Source organism: Pogona vitticeps, chromosome 11 (assembly GCF_051106095.1).
Source record: "Pogona vitticeps strain Pit_001003342236 chromosome 11, PviZW2.1, whole genome shotgun sequence".
In the NCBI taxonomy this organism is placed as follows: Eukaryota; Metazoa; Chordata; class Lepidosauria; order Squamata; family Agamidae; genus Pogona; species Pogona vitticeps.
Window position 1 is genome coordinate 8438767 of NC_135793.1, and position 12299 is coordinate 8451065.

Consider the following 12299-nt stretch of genomic DNA (forward strand, 5'->3'; position numbering starts at 1 on the left):
AGGGTCCAGAAATTCACCTGCCGTACACGTCCTCCTTCCCATGGCCAGCCAAGCCACTTACAATGCAGGAAAGATGCTGCTTGGAGAACATCCATCACCCCTCCATCCTGCTTGGTGGAAGGAAAGGCGATTTTGCAAAGAAGCCAAAGCAGAGCAGGGACAAGTGGCTCCTGCATGCAGCTGCTACCGCCTGCAAATGCCTTATTTCAACAGCAAAAGAGGTACAGTGGTGCCTCGCTTAATGGGCGCCCCATTTAATGATGAAATCGCATAGCGATGAAGATTTTGCGATCACATTGCGATGTTTTAAACAGGGAAAAATCGCTTTGCGATGATCGTACCCTGTTTTGCTTACCGATCATCGCAAAGCGATGATTTTTTTAACAGCTGATCGGCGGTTCCAAAATGGCCGCCCACTGTTTTCTGGGACGGATTCCTCACTTACCGGGCAGCGAAAATGGCCGCCGTATGGAGAATTTTCATTTAAAGGTGAGTCTGAAGCCTAGGAACACATTGAAGGGGTTTCAATGCATTCCTATGGGCTTTTTTAAATCGCATAGCGACGAAATCGCTTTGCAGTGATTTTTGCTGCATGGATTATCGTCGCTATGCAAGGCACCACTGTATTTTGCAAAGTTGCTCTGGGATTTCTGGCACAGGCAGAGGCTGCAACCACTACTGCACATTTTGCGTCCTGAAACTTAGCACATCAGTACCCTCCCTCTTCTCTGCACATATCAGCCGCCTTAAGATCTGCAGCCACACTTGGAAGCGGTGCTCCCATGTGGAGCTGCCTGCTGAGTAATCCTTCTCTGGATTAGACAAACTGGGAAAGAGGCAAAGCTTGGAAGAACGCAGAGCCTTCAAATGCATAGGAGGAATAGATTTCAATCTTGTTAAGCCTGATATTTTGGGCTTCAGAACTCCCGAGGGGTCCCTTAATGGTGGACCCACTAGCTCTGAATGATTGGGGGGGGGGGGGTTTGCAAGGCCAAAGATCTGGAGGGAACCTTCCCTTCCAAACTTCCCCTGAGGCATCATCATTCTCCCATCATTCCCACCAAACACAGCAGATAATCACAGCCACAGGACCAAAGGCTGCCTTTCTCTCTTTTTTAATGGAAGTACTCTGTCTCTCTCTGCAGCAGTTTCTTCCCTTCCTGGAGAACCAGACTGCTTTCTAAGTGCTAATAATTGGCACTGGAAGCTGCTGCCCGCTATGATGGGATTTTGTCACAAAATACGATCCTCTGCCATGACTTTATAAAAAGGTAGGAGGAAGGAGGGAAAGGGGCACAAGCCATCCCAGGCAGCAGCGTCTCCCTAGACGGTCTGGCCTGTGCTCATTCTTTAACCAGGTGCCATGCTGGGTAGGGCTGATGGGAGCTGTAGTTCGAGGCTTAAATCGCCATGCCTTAAAAAAAACATATGAGATTAGGAACATCATGCTAAAGGAAGGGCTTCCCCACCCCCCCTTTCCCCCCCCCCCCAGACAGCCTTTTCCCAACTGAAAAGCTATCCCGTTGCTCTTCATCCTGCTGGAAAAGGGGAAGAGAAGATAAAATGCAAGGCTTGTCCTTTTGTCCCCGCGTTGGGCTTAATAGCAGCTGGGGTGGGGGTGGGGGCAAAGGATGGATTTCCGTCAGAAAAAAGAGCCCTCCTGTTCTTTGGGGCTCTTGCATTGACAAGCGACAGCCGAAGACCCGACAACAGTTGCCCCCTCTCTCTTTGGACCACCGCTGTTCGGCAACTGAGAGGACGGACCCACTTCATTGTGGGGACGTCACGCCTCCGCCTCCAGCCCCTTTTCACCCTTTCCAGCGGAGCGGCAGCGACTTCCACGGGGCCAGCCTGCTTTGTCTCGCAAAGGCTACGTGCGGCCCGCGCGCTGGCTTCGGCTCCCATTTGCAGGCACATTCTCTCTGCACGGTCCCGACGTCCACCTTCCGGCTCCTCGACCAAAAGGTGGAAGGGATCGCTGTCGTCCCCCCCCCCCCGCCACCCTACCCCAGCCAAGGCTCTTGAGTGAAAACGCCACTCCCGCTGGACTTCCTTTGCAAAGAGGCCCGACCCAAAAGACGAGACAGGAGGCGGGGACCCTGATGCAGGTTTTTCTGTACATAAGTGTTTTTGACACCAAAGCGTTGCTTAAGAATAAAACAAATCAGAAGTGTGGGGAAATAAAACAGCAGCTGGAACACACACCCCCAAGGCCCAAAGCCCTGGCGTAAAAAGAGAGAGAGAGACAGAGAGAGAGAAAAGAGCATCGTTTGTTTTCTTGGAAGGCAGGAGGAGGGCCACGAAGGAGGCAGCCTGCTTAGAGATTTCTTGGGGGGGGGGGAAGGCAGGGGTTCAGCGTGGGAAAAGAGGTGCAAAGAAATGCAGCTCCCGAAGTGGGGAGGGGTGGAGGAACACAACACAAAATAACAAAAAAGTTAACACCAAAACACTGCACCCCCCCTGCACCCTCCCCCCCCTCCAGTGCCTGGGAGGGCCAGAAAACAGATTGTCCAGTCTTTGTTAGCACCTGTACAATAAAACTGTACCATCTATGCCAGGCCCGGCCCTCCGCCCTGGGGACGCCTCCGCTGCCCACGCTGTACGGGAACGACCGGGTTGCCGCCTGAACTGATTGACAAAGGGGAGCTTTTTCAAATAATGTGGGGCAGGAGGAAAAGAGAGATTGGGGAGCAGGAAGAGGGCTGTGGGGGGAAAACCAGTTGGCCTTTGGCCCTCTCCTGATTCAGTCTCTTGTCTGCCTCTCTCCAAACCAGCAGGCTGAATTTCAGAGATGAAATAACATTAACAGAAAGGTTGGGGGGGAAGAGAAGGAAAATGCCTCAACAGAAGCTGAGTCGCCTTCAACGTCAGGGGGGGAGACACGATGGGGGCCCCTCTCACCTCTCTCACCCCCATTTCATGAAAACGGGGCTAAGGAAGGGCCGCTTGGTCCTTCACAGCAGACCAGCCAGGGTGGGTGGCCTTCCCCATCACCTGCCCCACAAATCACAGTGATACAGACTCTGCAAAAGGGGGGGGGGGAGAACACCACAAATTAAATATACTAATTAAATAAATACTCTGGAAGAGCTTGGGGTGGGGAGGAGGAAAGAGATGCAGTTCCACAGAGAGGCTTCAAGACCACCGAGGGCTGCGAGCAGGCCGACGAGAGTTCAGAATCCAGGACGAGGGAGCGGGCCACGTCCGGCCCCCTCCACCGATGCCCACGGCAGAGCGGGCCAGCAAGCACCTGCTGCTACGGGCCAGCGAGGTCCCCGCGAGTGGCACCCCTGCGCCCCAGCCCGCCGAAGGCTGCTTTCTCGTCGGTCCATATGATGGCCTTGCGGTGCAGTCCTACGGCTGCAGAGGGAGGGAGGGGTTTCTCCAGGGTCCGGCCCCTCCCGCGTCAGCTGCTCCAGGCCTCAAAGACCACCTCTGAACCCAGCAGTCGAACCAGCTCCGGCTCATAGCGCACCAACTCCACCGTCTCTGCGGCGCCCGGAGCCGAGGGGGACACGGGGTGCTCCCAGATGTCTTCCTGGGCCAGCACCTGGCTCAGGGACACCTGGCGCTGGAACTCCGCCTTCGGCAGGGCCGTCACCTCAAAGTGCGGGAAGCGGGCCTGGAAGATGCGGGACGACAGCTTCAGCCGCTTCAGCACGTCTGAGAAGAGGAACCAGTTGCAGGGCCTAGCAGTGGGGAGAGAAAAAGGCAGGCAGGGCGGCCGTCAGGAGCGGAACCAGGTCCCCGGGCATCCCCTCATTCCTCTTCCCCTCTCCCGCCTCGTGATGTCTGGAAGGGGAAGAATCAGGGCTGCAAGCCAAATCCTCCCGTTTCGACAGAAACCCCTTTTCCTACCAATTCAAAATGTGGGAAATCCCAGCAAGAGAAGCCCTCTGCACGCCTCAGGCCAACATCTTTCTTATGCTGCTTCATATAATGACTACTTGCCCGCTGATCCATCCCTCAGTCTCCCACTCCCGTACAGGCATCAGACGTCAGCACACCCGCCTGTCACCTCCCACAGCCGCAACTATGTAGAGCACAGGCTGAAAATTTCAGGTCTCTTTTGTTTCCTTTTTATGTCCAGTTCCTGGCTCTCAAAAGACATGTGCGAATCTTGAACACACTTCAATCTTTCCCTAACAATGGTCTCCGAAACCAGGGTCTGACAATACTTGATTTGATCAATCAGGTGATGAGGCGGCTACAGTCTTCTACGCTGCCGGCTTCATGTGCCCTTTCTCCCGTTTCTCCTGCAGCCTCTGTCTAGCAAAAGTGGAATAAATGATGCAAAACAGACAAATGCATTTTCAGCTCTGCTCATGTTGCATCACTTATTCGGGTCACAAATCTGCATTGGCAACAGCACAGTTCAAGAAGAACCCCGGCCCTTATCTTATTCTCACTTCTCTTGAAATGGGTCAGTCTCTCCCTTAACAAGCAGCGCAGGCCTCCCGTGCCATAAAGCCTGCTCGTTCACATCGTCGCTTTTGTCTCCCTCTGCCTTCCTGTCCTCGGCCATGGCAGATTGTCCCAATGCCCCTCCCTTCTCAGAGCAGCTGGCAAGAACCCACCGCCCTGTGCAAGCCCAGGAAGGTTGGGAAAAGGGGGGGGGGGAGGATGTGGGTTGTTGACTTGGTCAGCAGACACACGTCTGCACCATCCCTTCCCCAAAGCGCTGAAAAGCTGCTCCCGGCGCCTTTGTTTCCACAACCAGCGGCGGGTCCTCCTGCCCCTGGTGGTAACTGCCGGGGCCGCCATCCAATTACGTGGGCCCTTCCCCGCAGGCCTTTTGCTCCGCACGGCTCTCCTCCTCCCAAGAGAGGCAGAAGAGTGGGCCACTGGCACCGCTCCCAAAGGCCTCAACAATGCCCGTCAGGACACAGCACCGAACACACACCCTCGGGAAACGGAGACTTGCAGGTTGTAGCAGGGCAGCAGCTGCTTGTCGGAGAACTCGAACATGAGGCGGTCTGAGTCCTGCTCATCCTCCTCTTCCTCGTGATCTGAGCTCCCGGGAGGGTTGAGCAGAAGGTCGCAGCCGATCTCATCTTTCCCCTCTGAAATGCGGGAAACAGAGAGGGGGAGATAAGGGAGAGGTAAAAGACTGGTGCCTCCCCCGTTCCCGTGCTCTGTACTCACACGTTGCTTTACTCCCCAAGCCTCTCTGGTAGCTGGTTCACTCGCAGGAAAGCCAGCGATCACCATAGCAACCCCCCCCCAAGACCGGCTGCAGCAGACACCCAGCCTGGAGCAAGAGCAGTGGCCCAAAACGCACTGTCCAGACCCAGAGACCACACACAGCGCTGTGGCATGTGCCAATTAAGCAAAGAGCAGATGCAGAAACCAATTCTACACACACCCATTACAGGTGCGGGTTAGCTCATTGGTTGGTGTTTAAAAGCCCACTTTCCTAGCCCCACTGACTGCAGAGATGTCCGAGAAGCATCCCCCAAAATTTCAAAGGCCCCAAAGTGAAGTATCCAACAGCTGGAATAAACAGCTCCTCCGCCTTGTACAAAACTAGTAAAATCACAAAACACTGGTGCAGAAGTTCACAAACTTCAGGAATGATGCAGGAAGAGAGAAACTATGAAAATGTACTCAGTCTGCATCCCTTCTATAGGGCAGAGAATTCAACTCTCTTGGGTTGTCCCAATTTTTCTTTAAAGGCAGATTTTAAAAATTCACTGTCTTATCACATAATTCACAGCACTGGCTGGCTGCAGGCTAGATTCCCATATCAGGTGCAGGGGAAAGCCAGCTGTTCAGCCGGCTTTCTGCTCTCCTCTTTGTTCATCTCCTTATTTCTTTGGACAGAGAAGAAACCAGCTCCTGTTGCTCCCATGAGATGAACTGAATTCTGGGGCAAGACAGACCTAAACTTGCCCATCTGAAGGGTCCTGTAGCTTGCCTTTAATGGCTGCAGGCTCACCTTAGGCTGGGATAGCAGCTGCCCAAAGGCAGTTCTAAGCCCAAGGTGTTCTGGGTCAGAAGGCTTCCCTTCAGTGGCACAACCAAGCCAAGGCCAGCTTGCACTTCAGCGAATGCTTGCTTGCCAGGAGGAAACACACTGTCTGGTCAACCTGACTCCTTTTAGAGTCAACGTCTTTCTAGGTGATCCATTTCCCCCTACCCATTACAGATTTTAGTGCTTAAAAAGTAATTTGTCATTGTGTGTAACTATGTTCAGAAAGTGAGCTGTGCTCCTTGTTATGCTGGAAATTCAGAACTGACAAGAGAATGAGATTTTTTTTAAAAAAAGCCTTCGAGAATACAACGAATGGGATAAAATTTGGAAAAAAAATCCTGTCAAACTGTCTCTAAAATGTAGCTATACCAGTAAGTTCATGTCACCGCTGTTTGTTACATATAATGTCACTATCTCAAGCATTAGCACAAAAAGGAACTTGTCGCAGCTAAATTGTGTTTCCTGCAAGATGCTATGGCTCAGCCTAGTTTTCAGGTTCTCTCCCTCCTTTGTTTTCTTGGCTGGGGGGGCTTGGAACCAAGTGGTTTCCAATAAGGAATCCCCAAACTGTTGGTTTCATGTTAAAAAAAAGAAAAACTATTGCTTCCTCTCTGCTTGCTGCAAGCCCGCTGCTCCCAGATTGGAGGGAAACAATCCACTCCTGATCAATCCGAAGAGCTGGAACTCTGCTCACCCAGAACGGTGCTGCTGTAGAAGTCCCAAGCTGTTCGGGGATCCCCGTCGGCTCGCCCCTGCAGATCCGAGAGGTAATCTTCAAGAAGACAAAAAGAAACAAATAAGCTTAAGACCACTGTGCCCTGGAGTGCTTCAGAAAGTTTTCCAAAGAATGTAACTAAAAAGAAACAAGAAAAGATGGGGGATGAGAAGGCCATACTGCTTTTGCAGTCCAGGTTCACAAGCAAGTGTCCAGAGATCCTTCCTGCACAATCTACTGGACAGACGGAGGAATAATTATGTTGGATTGTAGCTCTCATGATCCTACATAACCCCTGGCTATGCTGGCCGAGAAGGTAGGTCAAGAGTTGCAGGCCAACAACTCCAAAAGGCAAAATGTGTCCCACCTGATCACACCATTTCTTAGGTAAAAACCCTTCTCCACAAACAGACTCAAAGGCCTATTTCAGTGGAAATACCAACCAGCACTGATTACGAATCAGCTCATGACCAGAGTTTGACCCTGATGGACTCAGGTAGCCAGCTCAAGGTTGACTCGACCTTCCATTCTTCCAAGGTCGGTCAGTAAATTGAGTATCCACCTTATGGGTGGGACGGGGGCAATGTGTAGCCTACATAATTAAACTGTAAATTGCCCAGAGAGTGCGTTAAGTGCTACGGGGCAGTATATAAGCAGCACACTTTGCTTTTGCTTTTTGCAGAAATTCATTGCATTCTGTGGATTAGGCAACTTTCCTGCAAAACGGATGAGGATTTTCTATTCCAGTTTGAAATTCATCTCACTTTTAATAAAAGAGAGAGAGAGAGAAAAAACCACCATTCAAATGAATTGCTTGCAGTTTGCGGATGGGAAGCTTACCGCTAAGGAAGGTTTTCATCCCCTCGCTGCTGGCCAGCTTCAAGGCGGTCTGTCCTGAATACGTGGCCAGGGTGGGGTCAGCACCATAAGAGAGGAGGAGCCACATCATCTCCAGGTTGTCGTTCGCCGCCGCATCATGGACGGGTCTGCCGGATAAGGAGAAGCCATTAAGTCTATCCCTGCAGGATCAAAAGCTTGGAGGATATCAAAGGCCATCCAGACTCCCCATATTCCCTAAGTAGGACATAGTGAGGAAATATATGGGAACAGATTTCCAAGGACCTTGCATTAACTTGCAAGCTGAACTGTTCTACCTGCTGGTGTTTCCACCACATTCAGTACCCTGCATTATTCTTTTCTGCTTTCTCCAGCTGACCAGATTGCCTCCCCTGCCCCCCCCCCCCAATTATTTCAAGCATTTTTAAACGTGGAAAAATCACTACTACTCTCCTGGTCTTCCTAAAACACAGGGTCCATTAAGGGAAACGAGGGAAACTACTGTCTCTCAGGGGCAAAGCACACATCTTTCATCTACACGGAACGCAATAGTGGCCTTCGGGCTCCTATCTGGCTTTTCTAGGGGTTCCCAAGAGGCTACACCCCTTTCCCCAGGACAGCCACGCTTGGCAGTTTGCCGGCTGATGTACCCCCATCCCTCAAATTCTAGAACGCTAAAAAGCTGCTCCTAGGGCTTAGCTGCTGGTAGCACAAGAATCTCATTCCACTCTTGGAATGTGATTCCTGGAGAACCTTCTCGGGCAGAATGATGCTCCCCCACCTCGGATGTGCACACAGTCGGGTGACTCAGCCCCTAGAATCCTGTGCCTGGCAGGTCTCAAAGATAGCTGGGAAAGATTTCTGACAGATACCAGGCAGGGCACTTGCCAGTCTAGGCAGAGTCCTGTACGAAAGTATTCATTTATGCCCTGTTCGGCACATAAATGCCAAGCTACACCTTCAAAGGAGCCAAGCCGCACCCACGGCTACTGGATTATACCATCTGAGGCTGCACATTGCTTTAGTTTTTGCTTTCAAACGGGATTTTATTTCAATAGGAAATGTTACCACCTGCCATTTCACATAGTCCAGTTTACTGTTAAATGGTGTGTATGCTCTGAGAAAGGAAACGTTGACTCATTTCACCTTTTATAATTCTATCCCAACTTTCCTTTAAGGATCTCGAGGAAACATGGCATCTTCTCCTCCTCGGTTTCATCTTAACAACCATTCTATGAGTTAAGCTAGACTGAGAAGATGTGACAGGCGGGTGCTGTTACAAACCTAAATACCAACTGCATCCCCACATGTATTCTAGCAGCACCACCATGGGCCCAAGTAATGTCACTGAGAACATTACAGGGTTGTTTACTTGTTCCTCTACTGACGGGATCCGTGCCACCAGGGCCCCTCTGCATACGACATATGACAGTCTTTGTGCTAGAGAATAAATGTGCATAAATCTAGCATCACCTAAGGCAAGACCCCAAAAACCAGCTTCAGGACACCTCAGCCTTCCCAGATAGCCTGTCACTGATCTCGAAGTGGCTCTTGCAGAAAAAAAGCAAGTTATAAAGGGAGATTTAAGAGCTTCCTAAAATGAAATTCCTGCGTACCAGTGCACCACCTCTAAAGACTTAAATAAAATCTAAAGCACTTTAGCTGGCTATAAATACAACAAGCTAGCTTTTTCTCTCTCATCTTCTGGGCGGGCAAAAGCTATTTCCTTTGGCAAAACTCTAGCTTCAAAATCTGAACTTGATTCAAGGAGGACTCACTCCTCTGAAAGCAAAATTCACTGCACTTTTAAGACAATCGTTATATTGGCACGTGGAACATTTACACTAGTCAGTCGCTCTACCCACTGTAAGGACACTGATGGAGTAAACGCTCTGAAAATTCCTTTCTGTTAACAACGACATTGTCATTCTGAAAGTTCATTACTAGAAAATGTGTGTGTTTTTTTAAATTCCAGCTTCCAGAATTCCCCAAGGCAGAATTCTGGGAGTTTCAGCCCACATATTCACACCTCCAGGCATTTTCATTCTTGGAGAAACGGCCTCCCCTCCAGAGCTCCATCGGCTGTCACTCTTTCATTTCCTGCCGCCATGCTTCCTCAGTGTGGTAGTCTTGCTGCCTTTTAAGATGTATAGAAGGTGCTTCTCGAAGAACTACCACGCTTCGAAAGCACAGCAGCCGCTTCCTCCCAGCCAGAACTGCGGCAGGAAATGAAGGCCTAGATTACGATGGAGCCGGGGGGTGGGTGGGAATTAGGCCTTTTGCAAGGTGAGTGAAATGCAGATGTCTGCAGGAATAGGTCTGTGGTCTCAAACTCCTAGAATCTGCTTCAGGAATTCTTGGGAGAATTCTGGGAGTTGAAATCAAAAGAAAACCAGCCCCCCCCCCCAAAACAAACAAAATGAATGCCACATCCCTAACTGTCCCCTACACCTGTATCCCTCTTCATTTGGTCCCCATTCCCACTTGAGAAGAACGCACCTTGTGCGTACAAATAATGACTGTACGTGGCACTCCTCAGCCAGAATTCTATTATTACTTCTCCTTGCCTGTGTAAATCAACTGACATAAATTCTCAGTGATGAATGACTCCTAGTTCAGTCAGGAGAGGCATTTGGTGCTGCACCCCAGTCACGCATCGTGAGATGTGACCATGAATACCTGCACCGACGTCATCAATCGCAGTATTTTGCCACAGAGTATTATGCCACCCTATTTCTTCAATTAGATTCTGACTTGTGTGTCTGAAAAACTGTAATCAATAAAAGCTTCCACTGAAATAAATCTGTTTGTTTTAGATTGTCACAATGCCATTTTGTTCTCTCCCCACCCCATGCCGTATCTCCTGAAACAAACGACTGCAGGTACTCTTTTAAAAATGTCCCGAAGTAAGTCAATGACCTTTGACTGGGTGGTTAGGATGGGACGTCCTCCGCAGAATACCTGGCCCTCTGGGAAATGGGCCGCTGTGCTTTAGTCCAGTCCCCCAACCATCACCACCCGCCCCATTTGTTTAGCTCCCCATGAACAGCACACTTGCCTGGTACCGTCCTGTGCACTGCAGTTGACATTTGCCCCGTGCTCCAACAAGATCTGGAGGATGTCTACCCATCCATGGGCACAAGCCTCGTGAAGGGCTGTGTAGCCGGCATTGTCCTGGTGGTTGACATCATTGTTTTCCTTCTGCAGGCAATACATCACCACATCCTGGAGAAAGAACACAGCTCTGTCTCAACATGAGCTAGCAAGGATCACCCGCTCAACGCCTGCCCTCCTAGTCCTTCCCAGAGCTAGAAAACCTTGCTTGTTTGTTGCTGTTGTTTTTGGGTTACAACTCCCAGATTCTCCCATGCTGGTTTAGGATTTCTAGGAACTCTAATCCAAAAAGAGAGAGAGAGAGAGAGAGAAACTTTGGATCTTTCTCCCGCAGAACTAACAGCCACCTTGTAGCCAAGCCGGGCAGCTCTCTGCAGCAACGTCTCCCCGGCGTTTTTGTTCACTATCAAACGTCGAGCTTCCGGGGGCACCGGTGGGGCGGCTGGGTGCTCGGAGGCTCTCTCGGAGCTGTGCTGCCGGGACTTGCTGTACGAGCCTGCCTCCCGGGACTTCTTTGGAGAACGCGTCGTCTTGGACTGATTCCACCGTGCCTTGGCCTGGAAAAAGAAAGACGGAGGAACTTGGTCAGAGGAGTGGCAAGGCAGAACCAGGTTAATTTGTGCAGAATTATATTCCAAAACACCTCCAAGTTCCAAAGTTCTGCAAGCTGGAGGCACTCTGGACACAAATGTATACATCCCTGCAGACTCAATTCTGCTTCTGCTGAAGTTGTGCTGAAGGCAAGAGAACTACAAGCTACAATGAAACCCAACACCAAAATCTATCAGTGGAAACTGTGTTTGCCACACCCAACACCAACAACCTCCTCTGGCCTTCAGTCGCTGGGAATCTCACGGGTTTCAAATCTTAAGAGCTGCAAACCTATTGTAAGAAAAGAAAACTAAGACTCCCGAGGATGCTAACCTATACATCCAAGACTTATTCCTAATTCTGCATTTGTGTAAATGAAAATTTTCCTTCCTTCCTTCCTTCCTTCCTTCCTTCCCTCCCTCCCTCCCTCCCTCCTTTTCTGCACTTTCTGGGCAGTACACAACATAACCATACTAAATCACATAAAAGAAAGCATTACACCACCGATCCATGGTTTGATTGTTTACAGTTTGCCTTCTCTAGTCTAAAAGCTCCTGTTGTGGTACTACGGCCGATTTGACCAGCACTGTCTCCCAGTGTGTGTCTGTTTAATCTCTCTCTTGCACAGCTTCAATACACTCCTCCCAGCGTTTGTGGTCTGACCAAACTCAGAACTAGTGTCATTTCTTTAACATGAAAATTGAAAAGCAGCCCCACGAGGAGATCCGTTCTCAGAACAACGGTTCATCTAGTCCAGCACTGCCTGCTCTGATGACCGTTTGCCCTCCAGGGTCTCAGCTAGAGATGGCTCCCCTTGAATCCCTTAGCACCAGTCCCTTCAACTGAAGAGGCCAAAACATGCATGCAAAACAGGTGATCCACCAGAGATCTAAAGCCCCCACTTTTCAATTGGTATGGGCCTTTTATGCCCAAAAAATAAAGTCACAAAAGGCATGAGGCTGGGGGTCGACGTGGGACTGTACTCTTCTCCCAGTGGGCTCTGTGAGGGGTTTGGTACAGCTCGGGGCTGCCCTCCTTTGCTGTTCTTGGTGCTGTGTTGTTGGCGGT

The 12299-nt window shown here is 50.4% G+C and overlaps 1 protein-coding gene across 5 annotated transcripts in view; it reads right to left on the bottom strand.

Moving 5' to 3' along the window:
• Nucleotides 1-2097: 2097 nt before the first annotated feature.
• BCORL1 (BCL6 corepressor like 1) overlaps nt 2098-12299 on the bottom strand; it is a 57050-nt gene continuing 46848 nt past the window's right edge. For all 5 annotated transcript variants that reach the window (XM_072981483.2, XM_072981479.2, XM_072981480.2 and 2 more), the window contains 6 exons: nt 10988-11197; nt 10585-10751; nt 7530-7675; nt 6669-6746; nt 4904-5063; nt 2098-3689 (listed from right to left, as the gene is read on the bottom strand). In XM_072981483.2, coding sequence (XP_072837584.2) covers nt 3407-3689; nt 4904-5063; nt 6669-6746; nt 7530-7675; nt 10585-10751; nt 10988-11197 — 1044 coding nt within the window. In that variant the 3' untranslated portion in view covers nt 2098-3406. The remainder of the gene's footprint in view (nt 3690-4903; nt 5064-6668; nt 6747-7529; nt 7676-10584; nt 10752-10987; nt 11198-12299) is intronic.